Source organism: Camelus dromedarius, chromosome 14, assembly GCF_036321535.1.
Source record: "Camelus dromedarius isolate mCamDro1 chromosome 14, mCamDro1.pat, whole genome shotgun sequence".
NCBI lineage: Eukaryota > Metazoa > Chordata > Mammalia > Artiodactyla > Camelidae > Camelus > Camelus dromedarius.
This window is the reverse complement of record NC_087449.1, coordinates 59,754,626-59,773,971: the sequence shown is the minus strand read 5'-3', so window position 1 is coordinate 59,773,971 and position 19,346 is coordinate 59,754,626. Positions and strand designations below refer to the sequence as shown.

The 19,346-nt window shown below is 54.2% G+C and overlaps 1 protein-coding gene across 1 annotated transcript in view; it reads left to right on the top strand.

Moving 5' to 3' along the window:
- Positions 1 to 948: 948 nt before the first annotated feature.
- Positions 949 to 19,346, top strand: part of PADI1 (peptidyl arginine deiminase 1) — a 37,194-nt gene continuing 18,796 nt past the window's right edge. The window contains exons 1-4 of the mRNA XM_031464179.2: positions 949 to 1,218; positions 16,477 to 16,657; positions 17,717 to 17,789; positions 18,385 to 18,446. Of these exons, the coding sequence (XP_031320039.2) occupies positions 1,127 to 1,218; positions 16,477 to 16,657; positions 17,717 to 17,789; positions 18,385 to 18,446 (408 nt within the window). The 5' untranslated portion in view covers positions 949 to 1,126. The remainder of the gene's footprint in view (positions 1,219 to 16,476; positions 16,658 to 17,716; positions 17,790 to 18,384; positions 18,447 to 19,346) is intronic.

Below are 19,346 nucleotides of genomic sequence, written 5' to 3'. Positions count from 1 at the left end.
TTTTCAGAAACAAATTAGGGGGAGGGTATAGCTCAGTGGAAAAGTGCATGCTTAGCAGGCATGAGGTCCTGGGTTCAATCCACACTACCTCCATTGAAAAAAAACCCTAATTACCTCCTCCCAAAATAAAAAAATATTTTAAAAAAGACTGAAAAAAAAAAAAAAAGAAATCAGTCTTTCCTAGCCCACTGTTCTGAGCTCCTTTTCAAGTTCCCTCCCCACTGGCTATCCAAGGATACTGACATGGGGTAGCTTCTGCCATCTCTGGAGTTGGGGGACAAAGGCACAACCTCACCCCCTGAGAGGTGGCACAGTGTGGTGAGTCAGCCGACCTGAATGTGGCTCCCCCACTGACCAGCAGTGTGATCGGCATCCGGGGTTCTCCTGTGACATGAGGGTACCGGCAGTGGTTGCCCGTGTTTCTTCTGGTGAGTATTGCGTGCCAGGCACCGTGCTGAACCTCCTACTGGGAGGTCACATAATCTGCACATCAATCCAATGGAACAGGTAACTACTGCTACGACTGCTGTCTCACACACGGGGAAATGGAACCTCAGAGAGGTGGAATAACTTTTCAAGATCGTAGGGTTTAAGAGGCAGAGCTGGGATTTGAACCCAGGCAGTCTGACTGCACCGTGGTTTATGTGCTAGCTGATCTCTTAACATGTGAGATAAGATCTGCGAACCGCTTAGCCAGCATGTAGTTAGCCCTCAGAAAACACTGACATCGTTACCGTGTGGATTCAGGCACTGACAATCTGAGGATAGAGGCAGAACTGCAGGAAGGGGGACAGGGGCTGCTGGGGAGCTTGGTCGCCTTCTGTTGGCAGCTGAACTCTGCTCCACCAGGGGCCCCAGTTGAAGCCCCCCCTTCCCCATCCTCCGAGAGGCCCTGGGTACCTCCTCCCTTATCCTCTTCGATTAACAGGCCTGAGTGAGGAGGGATGGGCATGGAGCCAGGAGGTGGGGACGAGGCTCAGGCAGGCTAATCAAATCATAGGGTGAAATTAAAAGGGAGGAGGAAGGCACCGGCTCATCAGAACTCACTCTCCTTCCTGGCAACGAGGTGCCGGGGAGAGGAGCTGGGGAGCCAGGGAGCCTGGAGATTGAGAGCCAGGGGGACAGGATGGCCCCGCAGAGAGCTGTGCAGCTGTCCCTGAAGAAGCCCACCTATGCTGTGTGTGTGGTGGGAGTCGAAACGTATGTGGATGTTTACAGGTGAGAACTGAGAAGCGCCCACCTGGCTGCGGAGGGCTGGGCTGGAACGGAGGACCTGAGGCAAGGGGTGGGCACTGGGTGGACGAAATCAGACACTTTGGAGGAAGCTGGCAGGAGGCTGTTTTGACAGCAGAGCAGGCGGATTTGGCTGTAGCACCTGGGAGGGTGGGACAAGGATATCAGGTCCACCTTGGGGCTCTGGCTTCTGGCACGGGGAGGGGGGCAAGTCTTTGGCCTCAAGTCCTGGGATGAGGGTTCCAGTTGTGAGCTGTGGGACCAGGCTTTGGGGTCTGAGCTCTGCATTCTTATGTCCAAGTGGAACTCGTATGGAGCATCAAAATGAATTGTTGCTCAAAACAAGGGACAGGACTGGACCTCCCCTGATTTGCCAACAAACTGATTTACCAACAAACTGATTTGTTTCAGTTTCTTGCCAACAACCCATCTCTCTGAGGGGGAGGGGTGGTGTGTGTGGCAGCTTGATCATCGGAGGCCGGACATCAGAGGCGACTGGGATCAGGAGGGAGTGGTTAGGGAACAATTCAATGAATTAATAAAGTAAAAGGCTGGGAACCAGCCTGGGGCTTGATGGTGATGACGGTGGTGACAGTGGCAATGATTACATCTGAGGGGCAGTGGAAGCGTCAGCTTCTCCCATGGGCCTAGAGTCTCCCTGGCCTGGCCCCAGCCTCAGGTTCCCCAGCTGGCCACTGAGGGAGTTGGGCTTGAGGATCTCTGGGGGCCCTTCTGGCTCTGACACACTGTCTACGAACTCCATCATTACTGGAACAGTTGGGGCCAGAGCCCTAGCGGATGGGGGGTGGGTCAGGAGGGGAGCCTTCCTCCCAGAGGAGGTGGGGGCTGAGGTCTGCTACAAGGTGGGATCTGAGCCTCTCCTTCCTCCCCTCCCGCCCCCATCGGCCCTCTTGGGTCTCAGTCCCTGTGCTCTCCCAATCTGGTTAATGAACGCTGGGCCCAGCTTCACCTGGCTTCAGGTGAGCCTCTGCCCCAGAAGGCCTCCCTGCCCCTCTCTCAGGCAGTGGCCGGGGGCCGAGGAGGGACAGCCAGGAGCCCTGGAGGCTCTAAGTCATCCTGGGGGCCCTGATGTGGGGCTGGTTCCCTTGGTGACCAGCAGATCCCATTTTCTCCTGCCCTTTTAAATTAACACAAGGTTGCCAGACTTAGCAAACGAAAATACAGGATGCCCAGTTAAGTTTCCACTTCAGATTTAAAAAAAAACATTTTTTTTTTTTAGTAGTTGCATGGGACATACTTGTATTTAGAAAAAAAATGGCTGTTTAGGTGAAATTCAAATTTAGCTAGGCACCCTGTACTTTATTTGGCAACTCTGCTTCAACACCGAGAGCAGAGAGGGGGTCTCTAATGAGCCCCTAGCTTCCCAATTCCAGACCCCTGTTCTCACCCCAGGGGATGTCTGTCTCTGGAAGGTCATTTCAGAACCCCAGGCCCTGGGCTGAGGTTCTGCTGTCTAAGGCCAGAAGCACTTGACTAGTCACTGGTCCTCCAAGGGCCTCGTTCCCTCCTCTGAGCTCTGACAGGATGACCCGGGTCACCTCTGCAGTTCAGGGTGGCGGTAGGGCCCCCACGCTCTGAGGTTGGACGGACTCAGTTACCTCATCCCAGCCTTGTTCGTAGCTGTGTGACCCTGGGCAAGCTACCCTACTTCTCTGAGACTCTTTCCTCATCTGACAAGCCGGGCAGCAATAACATTGATGTTAATGGGTTGGGGCAGGAGAAATAGGAGTGTGCCTGTGCAGGGCCTTGCTCTGCCGGTGCCGGGGAAGAGGGAGGTGCTTACAGCTCTGAATCCGCAGCTCCTTGAGCTCCGTTTCCCCCACTATCTTTTCCTCCCATCTGAGAGGGTGGGGTAGAGGACAGATCAGGGGGTGTGTAGTGGGAACATGGGGGCGATGCTGTCTGTAAATCTTCTTGGAGATCACCAGGCACCTTGGTATCCTCAGGTATGGGCCCCAGCCCAGGTGAGGGGCACAGGGAAGTTGCCTGATTGTCCGAAGCTTCTGTGCCCTGGTTGATTCTGTGGGTAGGGAGCTGCTCGGGTCCTGAGTGAGCACCAGTAAGAGACCTTCAGGAACCTTCACCCTGGATATTGGTGGTGACTAGGGTCATAGCCACGGAGAGTCGCTAAATTAGAAAACTGAAGTTTATTCTGCAGCAAGTTGGTTTTAAAGTAGACCTAAAGAAGAACTTCCTGCCAGTGAAGTCTTTGATAGGTGGAGAAAGGCAATGTGGAATTGTCAAGAGAGGTGGAAGCGGGGGGCCATGAATGGTCAACCTGGGATAGTTTTAAGGGGAGCCTAAAGCTAACTCCGGGCCTGGGCTGGCTTGGAGGGAGGGGCTACACCTGATGGTGACCCTGGGGCTTCCCCACCCTCATTGCCAGGTGCCTGGCTCCAGCTGAGGACAAACAAGGGCCTTCTGTTTGGCTTTGCTGGTTGAAGGGGGAAGCCCCCCCCCAACCAAAGAGGAGGTGTACCAGTCGCCTGAGCTGCCCGGAGTCTGAGCCCTCCAGATTTAGTAGAGATGGGTGTGTAAGGGTGACATCATGGGAAGTAATTAATTCCCCCATGTGCTCTGTCGACTGGTTATTTGGAGAAATATTTGTACTGGGGTAATTGTGTGCCCCAGGGTGTCCCAGCCCAAGGAACCCTTAGAAATCCTCTGACCCAGCATGTGCTGCAGATCCTACACTCATCCCAGCGGGCTAGCTCACCACCGTGACCCTTCGGGTCTGGCCAGATGGCCTTGGCTGTCCCTGTCCTTGCCTGGAGGTGGCCCCCAGAGGTCTCATGCCAAAAATGAGGGGGTGTGATGTGAGGAATCCATTAATGATCCAGCCTAGGCTCCCTGTCTGCCCAGGGGCCAGAATCAGAGCTGGAGGCCATATGAGTGTTTATTCTTGGGGGTGGAGGGGAAGGCTGGCTGGGTGGGGCTGGGGACATTCTCCTGGAGTTTTTCTAAGTCTCCCCCAGCCCAGCAAAAGCATCAAAGCAGAAGAGACCCTTTAGATCCCAGATTGTTGGGATTTGAGGCTCACAGAGAAAGGAGTGTCTGTGGGGCCTCTCAGACAAGCGGGAGAGAGGAACAGGCCACTTCCTTTTTCTGGGGTTACCTGTATTTCAAGACACAAAAATACCCAAACAGAGTTATAAAACTTGTGAGATATATATATATTCTTAATGTTTATGTTGAGTAAATTAATGGTTTTAGCTTGCACAGAAGGACAATGAAGCATAATTGTGCTTCTCATGGGATAATTATAGGATTGATGCCAATACTAATTCACAATGACTGACAGGCTCCGAGAGCCTGGCTGAGACCTGGGTTTAAAGCCAGATGAGGACCTCAGCTCCTCCCAGTTCCATTCTGCTGCTGCATCACATTCCTTTATTGGAAGTAATGTTGAAGTTTAAATTTGAAGATTCTTGGAGAATGTGAAACGGGGGTTCCCCGTAAGATCCACGGAGCTATGAGAGGTCAGAGGTCACAGAATCTGAATGGGAAATGGTGGAGTGAGTGAGATCTTGATGTGTAAAATATTAGCATCAGGGAGGGCATCAGAGGTCAGCCTCCTCTTAAGTCTACAGATGTCCTCACCTCCCTGGTCCCCATTGCCACCTCCTGTTTTGAGATCTGGGAATCCCTCATCAGTCTCTCTTTCCTCCCCATTTCTGTCCCTGTAGCCCATCCCCTGCCCCAGTCTTCTCTTTCCCATCCGTTTGGTCTTAGAATCTCCCCTCCTCCTCCACCGACTTCTCATCCCTCTCCTGTTCCCATCACTTCCAACCCCCCCTTCTCTCTCTCTTCCACCCCAGCCCTCTCCCTGCTTTTCTCAGTGGTCCCAGGGGCCAGCTGATGGGCCCTGAGAAAAGACATGAGATACAGGGAATGGAATTATGGTCATTTACCCGTGATGCAGATTCCTCCTTGATCCCAAAATGCTTTCCCTGTGATGTGTTGTCCTCTCCTTTGCTCTGTCCAGAGAAGCTTCCACTCCCTTTGCTGTGGCTTCTAAGCAGCTGTTCAGCTCCGCCAAGTGGTCCTGATGCTCAAAGATATGTGGAGGGTGGGATGTTGGGCTGGAAGGAACTGGCAAATCCACACCCAGCCAAGATATCAGCCACCTGGGGAACCCAGGAGGGGTGCTCAGCTGTGGGCTGAGAGCGGTGGGGGGATTCCAAACGCTGCTGCCGAGGGGCCAGTACTGAGGAGGCTGGGATCTGCTGGAACTTGATAGGGGCCTGGCCTCTTAGCAGGTACAGACCTGTGTTGTGCCCCCAAATGCACCCTGGGCCACAGAACAGAGAACTAGGTCACCCTGCATTTGAGTCCAAGGCTACTTAAAGCCCTGCCAAGTGCTTCTCCATCATACCTTTCCAGCCACGTTTATGCCCCCTCCTCCCCGCACCTGGCTCTCTGTTGCCATGGTGGGAGGAGTGGGCAAAGGGAAGGCCAGAAATTCCTCAGTAGGATCCTGCAGAAGGTATGGTCTGAGCCAGGCTGCCAGGCATACAGGAAGAGGGGGCTGGGGTTTCTGGACCTGGGTGAGGAGGAAGGAAGGCTGGGCACTGTCCCGACAGCCCCAGAAGACGATGAATTGAGGTGGGACCGTCTGAGAGTCAGTTCAGTGACTGCTAAGAATGGGATGGTTGGTAGTTATAACCACCAGCTGGGGGTTAGGCTGGTTCTTGCAGGCTGTGTGACCTTGGGCCAGTTACTTAGCCTCTCTGAGCCTGTTTCCTCCCATGCTAGATGGGGATACTCTCACCTGTCGACTGTACCTGTGAAATTGGCCCCTGTTATACAGATGAGAAATTACCTCATCCGCAGAGCACATTTTGCAGATGGGGAAACAGGCTGAAAGGAGACAAGTGACTCATGACTGTGATTTTCCATGCAGGGCTCTTCTCTCAGGACATTCTGGCCCCCAGCCCCTGTCTGCCTCTGCTGGGAAGGCCCATGGATGAAAGCCATCATTCCCCTTCTCCAGCCCCCATTTCTGGGCAGGCAGAGGTCCACTGAAAGAAGGCCTGGCGGGCCCAGACCCTCCCTGCAGGCACTCTGGATGCGCCCTTAGCTGAGCGATGACAGGGCATAAGGCACCCATGATTACTGTCTCTGGGGAGGAAAGAAAGAGGGAGAGGACATAGCCACGCCCTGTGTGATTCTACACTTAGGGGAAAATTCCTGCCCACAGTGTGGGGTCTGGGCGGGGGCAGGGGGTTGTCAGCCATCGCCCTCCCCGCACTCTGTCAGCACAGCCAGCACCCAGGGAGGACCGTGCCAGGGTCTGAACCTTCTGTGGCCTTTACTCTGCTGCAGTCACTTAACAAATGTTACTGGACACCTGCCCCTTGTCTGGCTCTGTTGGGCTGTGGCACTTGGAGATGATACAACCCACACCCGCCCCTGAGGGGCTCCCATCTTAGTCTGGGAGCTAAAAAACTTCAGGATGTGGATGCTGACAACTGCATCACTAACCAGGTTTTCAGGAAGGTCAGAAAGTGAAGGGAGGTGCTAGAGTCCTCTTCCCCAGGGTCTGCCTGCTCCCCGTGTCCCCTGTGACAGTAATGACAGTGACGGCAGCACTGTGTTACGTGTTCACCGCACTCTCTCAATTAAGCCTCACAACGAACCTATGAGGTAGTGACACCTAATCTCCATTTATCGGACAAAGAAATGGAGATACAGAGAGGTCAAGAGACTGGCCCACAGTCACACAGCCTGCACATAGCCGAGCTGGGATTTGAACTCAGGCCTGCCTGAGCCCAAATTCTCTGAGCCCAATCCCGAGAGAGCCCATTATCTGGGAATCTTTTATGTTGTCGGGTCAGCTCTAGGGGTGCGTGGGAGCAGGGCAGAGAATGAGCTTTGTAGTCAAACCTGAGTGGGGTCATATCCCAGCTCTCCACTGTCGCCCTGTGTGTGGCCTCTCTCTGAATTTCAGCTCATCTTCTGTAAAATGGGGAAAGGAATAAAAACTGCCTTGCTCAGCAGACAGGAGCCATGTGGGTGGAAGGAGAATGGTGGAAAAGCATGTTGCAGACCATGATGTACCTGCCGTGGGTGGATCCCAAGAGGGCAGGGGCAGGGGTGACTCATCCCTGCTTTCCCAGTACCCAGGGTGGCACGTGACACAGTAGGTGCTCAGGAAATGCACCTGGAGGTGGAGCAGCTGACAGCAGTAACCGGAGCTCCCTGTGCTCCTGGGGAGGGGTCTGCCATCCTTTACAGCACACAGGTGGTCGGCCAGCTCTGTGGGACTCACAGTGAGTCTCAGTTCCTGACAGGAGTCGCCACAGAGCTGGATGCACCAGAGAGGACTTGCTGGATCTTGCTGGCTGGTCCCATGGCATTTCTTGTGGCGTCAGTCCAGGGAATGTTAAGTCTAGGCCCCCTGGAGGGTGACACCTCTGGGACTTCGGGAGGGCAGGTGGCTGGCTAGGTATGAAGGAGGATCCACAGGCTTGGCAGGCTGGTCTGCTCAAAGGTGGCCCACTGGCTTGCTCTCCCGTCCTTCCATCCAATTCTTCACTATTCTCCCTTCTGCTCTCACCTCTCCCCCACCCCAGTGCCCTGGACAAGCCTCCAGAGCACACTGGTCCTCTGCCACCACCTCTCATACCCACCCACCCAGCTGGAGGCTAGGTCAGTACCACTCTGCCTTCCCTGCCCACACCTTCGACGGGCAGAGGGGCCCCTGACCCCTAAGCTCGTCCTGGGGCTGGTGCTGTCCAAGAAGCAGGTAGGAAGGAGGGCACGGGAGGGAACTTCTCCATGACTGCGGTGTTTCTCTTCTCCCTGGAGACCCGGTGGTCAACTTCTGAGCGTTGAGATAAGGTGTGTCCTGTGGAGCCCCAGTGGGAGGAAGCTTCTGGATGTAGGTTGCAGCCAAGCCAGAGAAAAGCTTTCTAATTCCCTGGGCTGTCAAAGTACAGAGGGTGTAAGGTAGTGAGCTGTCTGTCACAGGAAGTGTTCAAGCGCGGAGTCCTGTGATGGGCAGGGAGCCGGCCAGGATGACCTCTGGGACCCTTCTCTGACTCAAGGCCTGTGCAGATACTCCACAGTCTCATTGTTTTAGGGCAGAAAGGGGCCAGAAGGTCATGGGTGCCACTCTCCCAGTCTGGACCTCACCTCTGCAAAGTTTGGGTGTGCGGAGCGGGAGGAGGGGACATGGCTTTCCTGCCTCAGTGCCTCCATCCTGCCAGCTCCTACAGGAGTCTATTGAGAAGCTTGTCTTGCAAAGTTTCAATGTTTTCCTTTTCCTTCCTGCGTCTTCCCTGTCTCCTTCCTCCGATCCTTGCCGGGGACATGCTCAGGGCACATACACCCATTTGAATGTCAGCCGGGACAGCAAAAGATAGAAGACAAACCTGCTGCTCCTTCCTCCCTGTGTCAGCTGTGTGACCCTAGGAAAGTTACTTAACCTCTCTGAGGAGATTGCTTCATCTGCTGAATGAGGACAGCAACACATATGTAAGAGGGTTGTGGTGAAGTGTAGGTGAGATCACAGGTACCAAAAGCTGAGCGGGTGCCTGGCACATAGTAGGTGCTTGAAAATGCCACCCCAATATTACCCGATTCCAGTGTTACCTGTGAAACATGCTGCCCTTATGCCTTAACAGGTAGGTGGGCACATACCTTGCCAAAGCAGGTGGGCCTGGCTGGGAATTAACCTGTTGATTTGAAATTCCTCGTTCCTTCCTCTGCGCCTCCTTTTGTGAGATTCTGTGAGAATTGACTCCATTCTCCTTGCAGCCTCTTTATTCACGTGGTAAAGCAGGCCTGGCTCTGGGCATGGGGCGTGGAGATGTGACAGGGTGAGTCAGGGTGCTGCTCTGGGTGACACAGACTGTCACGGGGTTGGAAGGAGGGTCTGAACTGGTGCTGTGGGGTCACAGAGGAAAGGATACGGGGTTCTGGCTGAAGTGGGTTGGGCTGTTGGGGCTCTGGGGAGAGTAACAGCAATGATGGACCTAACACTTATTAAGCACCTACTGTGTGCCAAGCACTTTAAATGTACCACCTCATGAAATCCTTCCAACAGTCCTAGGAAGTAGCTCTGGATTATATCCATTTTACAGAGGAGGAAAATCGAGGCTCAGAGTGGCTCAGTGACCAGGTTCAAAGCCACACTCCACACACAGCTCATGCTCCACTCCACGGAAGGGGTGGCATTTGAAGTGGGTCTTCAAGAAGGCAAAATATCGCCCTCTCCCAGTCCCCACCCCACCTCCGCAGAGAAGGGCGAGGGCAAGGTGAGGGCACAGGCCCATCAGTGCAACAATGGGAATGAGGATACAGATGCTAAGAATGATGCCACCTGCCAGACGGCACCTCCTGTATGGTAATGACTTAGTCCCTTTCGCTTAATAAAGGGGTGCTTTCAAATCCATTACCTCACTTGGCTCTGAGTTTGGGGGCATGCCAGGACTGCCTCCCGGGGTTTGGTTGGGTCTGGGGGCTGCATCCTAAGACCAAGAAGCAGGGGGGGCGTGGGGGGAGGGAGGCGAGGATTGGGAGGAACCTGCCCAGCCGCTTGGGAGAACTGGTGAGGCAAATCCCACTGGGGGGCAGCCTGAAGCTCACCCCAACTCCCACACCTGCCTGTTACACCCTCTAAGAGCTCCCCCCTCAGCCTGCAGAGTTCCTGCTGGGACAGCCTCAGCTCCCCGCACCTTTTTCACCCTGAGAGGCAGCACAAGGGGAGCGGCTTGGTTGGGGAGACGGGGCCTGGAAGGCAGCGGGGCTAGGACCTGAACAGCCCCTTCCGGGAGGGCAGGTGATACCTGCCCTGGGGCTCAGCCCTTCCCATCACATGCAGGAAGCCTCCTTTCCCCAAGGTCCATCCTTGCAGGGCTCACCTGGCACCTGCAAGGGGGAAGGGAGGAAGCTGAGACCAGGATCCCAGCGCCCCAGAGAGGGGCGAACTAGGAGTGAGCTGCAGAGCAAGGTGGGGGGGTAGATTGAGACTGCAGGACACCAGGCTGGGCTCAGAAGGTCCTGATAGCCCCTCTTCTATTATTAAAAAAAAAAATTATTACTATTTTTTCTACCAAGACTCCAAATAAGGGGTTGTGTGGCCAGGGCTGTGGGCAGCATGCAGTTAACTTCTGTCACTGGGTGGGGGTTTCAGGCTCTGTACAACAGTTCAAAGGACATGGCTCAAAATATTATCTATGGCCCTTGAGAAGAAACTAAAGTCCTTAACTTTGTTTAATGGCTAAAACTTTATCTTGCTTGACTCTTTTCCTTTGTTCCTACATTTTCTCACTTATCTGATTAAATTTATTCGTTGGAACTTGGGGAGGGCGTAGGAGGCTAACGTTTTTCTGCAAACAAGAGGCAGGTGAAGGACACGGGGTGGGGGTCTGTCCCGGAAAGGTCCATAGGGTCCTGTTTGGTTACAATTCCACGTTCCTGGACTGCCTTGTCTTCATCTGTGAAACAAGGGTTTCCTGTACTCCTCAGCCACGGCAGGCACTGCGCTGGGTACTGAGATGACAGTAGTTTTAGTGAAAATAAAATAGAAAAGTTCTCTGTGTTCTAGAGGGAGAGATGGACAGTAAGGAAATACGTCAAATAAAGATGACACATCAGGTGACAAGTGCTGTGGCTTGAAATGAAGCTGGATCATGGGTTTAGGGAGCGTGGGATTCGTGGGGTCATCCACTTCGCACTGCCTTAAATAGGGCAGCCAGGAGGACCTCTGGGAAGGAGGGGATGAGTACCCAGCAGATGCCTGCGAGCTGGACTTTCTGAACCAAGAGTACTGAGCGCAAAGGGTCTAAGGCAGCAGGGAGCTTGGCAGCTGGAGGGAGAGCAGGAACTGGGTCTGTGGGAGCAAGGGGGTCATGGCCAGCTGGGGGCAGACCATGGAGCCCCCACCAAGGAAAGGCTGCAAGTAGAAGGGACCTCGTAGACTTTTGTTTTAAGAGGATCCCTCTGCTGCTGTGTTGAGAACAGACCGCGGGCTGCAGGAGAAGAAGCAAGGGGACCAGCCTGTTGTAAAAACTCACATGGAAAAAACTAGTGCCTGGACCAGGATGTTAGGCATGGAGGAGATGCGAAGGTCAGCAGGGGGATGCTGTGAAGACGGAGCTGATGGGGTTCGCTGGTGGCTAGATGTGAGCGTGAGGGAAGGAGAGAGGGCCTGGCTGATCGGAGGTTGGGGCTCCATGGACTGACTTGGGTAGGTTTCGACAGAGCAGGAGTGGGGAAGGAGGAGTTTGGTTTTGGATATGTTAAGTTTAAAACGCCTATTAGACACCCTATTACAGCTGTCAAAAGACAGCTGTAAGGGCCTGGAGATGGAAAAGTGGGGGTTCTCAGCATACTTCTGTGGCAGGTGGCAATCACTCAGGGGGCGAGTGTCGGCAGAGAGGAGGGGACAGCCCAGCACTGAGCCCCCGGGTCCAGGCCGGCTGTAGCCACTTGAGTGCACTCGCCAGAGCGCGAGCCCATTGCTAGCACATCCATTCCAATCCCGCATTCCGGAACTGGGGGAATAAGACTGCAGGTTGGGTTTGTTCGGGCACCCACTGGGCCCGTGATGAGACAGACCTGAGCTAAACTCCATTGATCACCTGATCGCTACAAGCCTCTGCTCTGACTGGTGGGCTGCAGGATCCCTTTGAGTCTCCCAGAATTAGTGTCAGTTCAGAGCCAGTGTCCATGAAAACCAGAAAAATCTGATCATTTCCTTTTCCCCAGTGTAGAGTCACCCTGGTAAAAGGCTGTAAGTCCCTTTGGGGACGGCTGGGAGAAAGGAGAACAGCACAAGTTTTTAGCAGTGTAGCAGGATCCTTCCCCAAAGGGACCTGGTTGTCCATTGTTTTAAGGAAGTTAATGAGCCTGTCATCAAACACAGCCCTTATTTTAAATTAAACTACATATACTTACTGTTAAATAAATTATATAAAATTCAAAGGTAATGAATACTCAAAGTGCATCGCTTCCTAATTATTTGACTACGTTCTATCAGTATCTGCGATCATTCCCCTCCATGTGGTAGGAGAGTTATCCATGGGGGGGCTACGTGCACCTCTTTGAAACCTAAGTTCAATGACGTTGCAATGGTAACTTGACATTGTCCATACTGGGAGTATTTACACCATGGAAACTAGCCAAGGCGAGTCAGGACTCCATTGATTGTTTTCTCAATGAAGAAAAATTAATGACGCAGATGTCACTGGAAGGTGTATGGTGTCTATAGCTGTCCCCTTGAGATTAGCACGAATGTGTGAGGAGGTGCTCTTCAGTGGCCTCTAACCCGGCAAAGAAGTCGCTCGTGGCCTTGAAGGAGTGAAGTCTCACATCGTCACAGTTTCACTTTCCTCTTACTCTCGAGCAGAAAAGAAAATATCAATCAACATCCACATCACATAAATGTTCGGCAGTAAACCTGCTGGGGGAAGAATTTGCAGATCCAGATGCAACTCCGTTTCTGGAATCATGACTGAATTGCAACCATAGGTTGTTGGCTCCATTGATAAGAGAGGCATTTTGTAAGAGTCAGTGAGCTACGGAGCACTGACAACACATTTTACAACAAAGAGTAATGTCTGCTGTACTGTTGTTTGTATCTTGTGTGTTACATGTCATCTATATCAGTAACATTTATAGTAAACTTATATCTGTGCATACTTTGCTCCCTCCTCCTACCCCAGCTGCTGGTGTTAAATGTGTGCCTGTGCACCACAGCCTGGGGCACCTGGAGTTAGAACAAGATGCAGGAAGGAAGCAGCAGAGAAGACAGCCAGGGAGGTGAGACAGCAGGAGAGTCTTGTGACCAAGAGGCCGAGTGGAAAGCGTCTCCAGGAGGATAGTTGGTCACCTGGGTCAGACGCCGCTGACAGATCACCTGGAGGAAGAAGAGAAAGGACATTTGGATTTGACAGCAGAGTGGTTTGGATGGCACTGTGCAGAGGAGAGCTTGATTAGAGGCAGGTCACGGAGAGGACAGGAGGAAAGATCTGGGCAGCAAATAGCCTTCAGTCTTGAGGAGATTTGCTAAGATGGGAGCGGAAGAAATGAGGCATGATTTGTTACGATGGATGATATTTATAGTATATCTGTAAGGTCGTGAGTGAGGGTGAGAATGGGCAAGGCTGGGGCGATGCCCTCCAGTAGGGGAGGATTGGGGCAGCCCATCCATTGTCCAGGAGGGCAGGCGCGCTGGGCTCAGAAGCAGTGGGCTGGCAGGTGCGACGCTGGGAAGAGGGAGGTGACCAGCTCTGAGTGATGAGGGGAGGAGAGAAAGAGGAGGGGAGGAGTGAAAGAGGAGAGGCCTGGAATGGTTATCTGGGACCATAAAGGAGAAGAGAACCCCCCAAAGTGTTGTAAGTGATCAGCTGCATGGGTGCAGATGTAGAATTGGGGCGAGGTGGATTTGACAGTGGCTGGAGCTTTGCCAGCCAGTATGATGGAGAGAAAGACACGCAGGGGAGTTGAGAGTGGAGGAGGGAGTGACCTTGATGTGGGATGATGGAATCTAAGCCCGGGGAGGGGAAGAGAGAACAGGAGGAGTGAGGGCTGGCAAGAAGGGGCAGAGTGGGCGCAGACTTCCATGGATGCAGGTCCCTGTGGACTTGAAGGCCTGTTGCAGTTGGCGTGGCAGAAGGAGCGGGCAGGTTGGGAGGTGGTATCAGGGTGGGTGGCTAGTAGGGGAATTTGTCATGGGTGCAGTTCTTGGCCATGACAAAGTCTGGGGTCCACCCACGGGAGAGGCCGGGTGGAGGACAGGACCACTGGAAGAGAGGAGGTCAAGGGACTGAGGGGCCAGGCTACCCCCTCACCACCCCTGTGGCCTTTGAAATAAAAGTGGTGACAGCAGCGCTGGAGATGGTGGCAGGAGCTGACACCCTCATGGGACAAGGACAGAGTGACAGTGGCCTGGAAGGGACAGTGAGGAGCAAGCCAGACCCCGGCCCACCCCTGGGCCCAGTGGATGCGGGGAGCAGGTGTCTGTGACAGGAAGCTCTCCCAGATGTGGTTGAGGCCCCAGTGCTGATGATGGCGTGTGACACTGACTGAGACTGGAGGAGGTTGGGAGATGGGGTCAGGTTAGCGGATGAAAGTCTGGGAGACTTGGGTTCCCCTGGCAACTGATTAAATAAGGACAAAGAGGGGAGGGTAAGGTGGGAGGCTGCCTGAAGGGATCGTGCCTCACGGGGGTGGTGAGGCCAAGAGTGGGGCGTGGGGGACATGGATCTTGCCAGGAGCCTACAGGGCTCAGGGGCCCCCTCCACCCCAGCCTCATCCTTAAAACGAGGAGATTCAGAATTGCCTTGTGGAGCCATGGTGCACATCAGAGAGCCAGGCACTGAGTGGGACCTGGGGTTGTTCGAACTGTAACCATCATCACAATGGTCAAAGGGGGCTGTTGCTTTGGGGGACTGAGTGACCATGGTGGGGGCTAGAGAGGGGTGTCTGGTTTCTCCAGGGCTCTCAGGGGTCCAGGAAAGGATGAAGGCGGGAGGAAATGTCAAAGGACAGTGCATTTTTACAGTCAGGTGGATGTCTGCAAGTAGACTTGACCTTGGATGATGGCCTTGAGGCTGATGGCTCTGCCCTGGGGTCTGTCAGTGGAGACCCCTGACATGTCATGGAGGGAGAAACATTGACATGTAGTTCCCTGGTCTGACTTCCCCTCTAGGGTGTGGGCTTCATGGCCAAGGGCCTCATGGAACCCTAGGGCCTAGCCCAGGGCCGGGACAGGGAGGCACACAGCTCAGGCTTACTCAGGGGATGAAGGACAAGATGCACCTGTGGAAGTCCTGTTGGCTTAGCTCTGGGTGCCCTGCAGCCCGAGTTTGCAGGGCATCCCCTCTGAGTCTATGGCCCAGGAAGGCTGGTCCCTCCCTGCTGTAGCTGGTGGTCCGAGGAACAGCTTGTAGGCCCGGGAGATGAGTGCGCCTGGCTGGGGTCTGGTGGACTGAGGGTTCCCCACCCCCTTTCTGGAATGTAGGGTTCTAGGGCATCAGGTGGATGTGCTATATCAGGCGGACAGGGAAAATTTTGCTCTGGGTCCTGGCATCAGTCAAGTTTTGTACCACCTGGGACAGATGGGCCTGCATCTCTCTGCAGAGTAGGGGAAACTGAGTCCATTCATTCATTTAACAAGTGTTTATGAGCACTGACTGCACACCAGGCACTGTTATAGGTGCTGGGATATAGCAGTGAGCAGAATAGACAGAACTGCCCGCCCTCGTGGGCCTGACCTTCTAGCAGGAGAGATGCACAGTAAATAACAGCATGATTAACAGTCAGCAGAGTGAGAGTGATAGGGAGAGTGAGGGAGAGGGTGGGGAAAGGCGTAGCGTTACATGGAGTGATGGGGGAGCTCACTGAGAGCGTGACATTTAAGCAGAGCCCTGAAGCGGGTAAGAGAGTGAGCCATGTGGATATCTGGGGGGAGGAGCATTTTCTGCAGAGGAAACAGCTGGTGCAAAGGCCCTGAGGCAGGACAGCCTGACAGCTTCCTGGAACAGCAGGAAGGTGAGTGAGGGTTGAGCGTGATTGGGAGGAGGAGGTTCTAGGGGGTGGCAGAGGGCAGATCAGGAGGGGCCTTGTATGTCATTGTGAGAATTTGCTGCGTGTGACTGGAACCGCTGCTTTTGAGCATTGGAACAACATGTGCTGTGTGCAGAACAGACTGGAGGGGGCACAGATGGGCCTAGAGAAATGGGTGAGGAGACTTCCCAGCAGTCTAGGAGGGCAGGGATGGCAGTGGAGGAGGTGAGATGGGGTCCTGAATGGATTTCCTGTTGGGCTAGAGAATTCAGAGGCATCAGAAGATGAAACTTTGGGGTGGGAGTGGGCTATCCAGAGGTGAAAACTCCAGAGTTTCTGCTCCCTGGAGCCTCAGTGGAAGGGTTAAAAGGCATGGCGTGGCACCACCCTAGCTCCCTTTTGGCTGTCTTATCTCTGAGGTCCACGTTAGAGCCACTGAAAGGGCTCAGCCACAAAAACAAAGCTCAACAGGCATTATTCTGCTCCAAGCCCTTCAGGTTACAGATGGGGAGCCTGAGGCCAGGAGACGATGCGCCCAGGGTGGGTCACGTGGGAATCAATGGCGAGCTGGGATGGAGCCCTGTGGCCCAAACAGGCTGGTCTCCCGGCCAGTGGCACACCACACTACTCCTCCCCAACCCAGCCCACTACCCCACTGGTCTCTCTCCTGAGCCCCTGGACCCTTCCCTCTCTCCTTTCTGTCAGTGATGTGCCCAAGGGCTCTGTGACCTTCGGAATCTCTGGGAGCTCTGGGGTGGAGATCTTCATGGTCTACGATCCAGCACGGGTGACAAAGCCCACAGGCAAGACCCACTGGCCCCTGGGCGCCGGCGTGGACGTGATCGTATCCGTGGACACAGCCAGTAAAGATTTAAATGACCTCAAGGTAAGAGGCCACCTCCCCACAGAAGGTAAGAGCCCCCCACAGAGCACACCCTATTCGCGCATCTCCCCCCCACCCAATCCCCATAAGGCTTTGCCACCCACATCCACACAACACAGCCTGATACAGTCCATAGACACCCCAAGCACGCAGAGCCACCTCAGCGCCCCAGCATCTCACACACACACAAATGAAACTCCCATAAAGCACAGCCGGTCTGCTCACCCCTCAAATTCACAATCACCCCCGTTGATCCCTGTACTCAGTTCCACACAGACTCCAAACAAACCCCCAGTTACTGAGCCCACAGCAGGACCTGTGTATGCTCATACACATGCGTGATACATTCACTGGTACATATCTGGCTGTGTGTGTGTGTCTCCCACCTAAGGAAGCAGGAAGCTTCCTCTTTTACAGAGGACACCATCCTTGCTCACGCCCAGGTGCCCGCCACACACACAGTGACTCCTGATTCATTGATTCAGCCTCTACTCCAGCGACAGGTGTTAAGGGCAGGGGCCCTGGAGCTCAAATCGTACCTCTGGGCCCCATTTACTGGGCCGTCCTGGGGTGTCGTTGAGATGGCCTGGGTCAGGCACTTGGAATGGCTTCTGGACCTTGGGGAAGGCTCCATGAGCACTGGCTGTTATTGTGGGTGTGGGGATTGTTATTCCCATTTTATAGACGAAGAAACAGAGGCCAAGAGAGGTTGAACAACCTGCCTCAGTCAATGACGACAGCTTCCCCATCCCTCATTTTTTCTCTCTGACATCTGCATGGATTCCTGAGGCTCCAGCTGTTCCCTCTGGGATCTGCACCCACCCTGTGCCTCAGCTCAGCCCTGGGAGCCAGGGAGGCATCCATGGCCTCTCCAGCTGGAGAAGGCAGCTCTGAATCCAAGCTGGAAGCCCATGAGTCTTGGGCCTTCAGCAACAGGGAGTACGGGGGGACCCCACACCTCCCCTGCCTCTAGGCAGGGCCGTCGGGGTGTCCCCCATTCTCTGTGCCACGGCCATTGGAAGGGGCGGCCGTGCTGGCTCAGGGCCAATGATGTCCCCGCAGGTGAAGGTCTCCTACTTCGGGCAGCAGGAGGGCGGTGCCCTGGGCCAGAGCGTGCTCTACCTCACTGGCGTTGGTAAGTACCACCTCCTGGCTGGCCGTTTGAGGGTCTTAGGGGAGCCCCTGAGTGCAAGTTGATGGTCACCTTCCTCCTCTGTCGAGGAGTTTGGCTTCTTAAGAGGCTGTGCATCTTCTTTAGGACCTCGGGGGTAGAGCCCCAGCCATACTTAAGGGCCACGAGAATCTAGAAACTGCACTGCCCATGGGTCAATGGCTAAACTCCTTCATCCAGAATCCCACCTGTCACCCTCACTGGAACTCCAAGACTTAATCACTAGACCTCGGAGAGCCCCATGCCGCCTTCAACCGGGGCACGGGGCAGCTGGCTCCAAGTCTCATCTTGACCACCAGAGTCAGGGCCACCAAGAGGCAGCAATTCAGCACACGCTGATGAGTAAGAAATTCAACAGCCAAAGACTCGATTCCCTCCAACACCCAGAACCACGGGGGGCTGCCACAGGGGCCTCCCAGGAGTTGGGTGTGGTCCCCAGAACAGGGCCTCCTGGTTCTCATGGGCTTGGGGAGGGGGCAGAGCTTGCCCCAACCTGGACATTATGGGTGTGAGGCTGGGACTAGGGAGCCCCTGGTAGCCCCTCTCCATCCCTTTTCAGACATCTCCCTTGATGTCGACATGGGCCGTGCCGGCAAGGTGAAGAAGAGCCAAGGTGACAAGGTGGGACTCTCCTGGCTAGCCCAAGAAGGCAGAGTTGACAGGCAGACCTTGGGGTGGGGTAGGCTCTCCTTCCAGAAGGCTAATGAATTCTAAGGTCTGGGGTATCCAACAGCGTAGGGAAGTCATCTGAGGACTGCCAAATCAGCACAAGTAGGCACAAGTGTGATCAAAATGCTGTGTGACTACTGGAAAATAGCTTACCCTCTCAGAGTCTCTCTTGTGCCACCTTAGAACTGGGATTGGTTCTTTTGCTTGATGTCTTTTCTATTTCCTGGGCTGTATTTAAACCCCTAAACATGACAGGTACTTCATAAAAGATTGTAAAGTGACTGAATGAAGGCTTTTAGTAGACGAGGCTGAGTAGACAGCCCCAGTTGGACTCTAAGAGTGAGGAGGAGGATGGGGTAGGCTCAAGGCGTTATCCCATAGGAAGTGTCTGAAAGCCATTCTGGGAGGGTAGGAGATAGAGTTTGCAGGGAAAGTCCCCAGAGAGGAAGCCTGGCTCACATACAAGACTTTGTAGACAAGATGGAGCAGGGTTGCCATGGATGGCTGTGCAGGTTGTTCACTGCACAAGATTGCTTGGGCAAGGTGGTGGGTGGGGCCTATGATGCAAACCATGTCTTGGGCCCTGGTACAGAACAGCATCTAGCTAGAGGGGTGAACAAGAATGCCATATAGGTTAGCAGTGGCCCTGTGAGTTTGAGTCCCATCTATGTGACTTGGGGCTCACTTCCCCAGAGCCTCTTTCCCACGTCTGTGAAATGGGGAAAATAAGCCCTGCCTTGCAGAGTCTGGTGGGGATAAAGTGGAGGCACATCAGGAAGAGCTTGGATCACAGAGGCAGGGCTCCAGCCATCTTTCTTGCCTTAGCTTGGACCTCCCTGTAGGGCCTTCAGG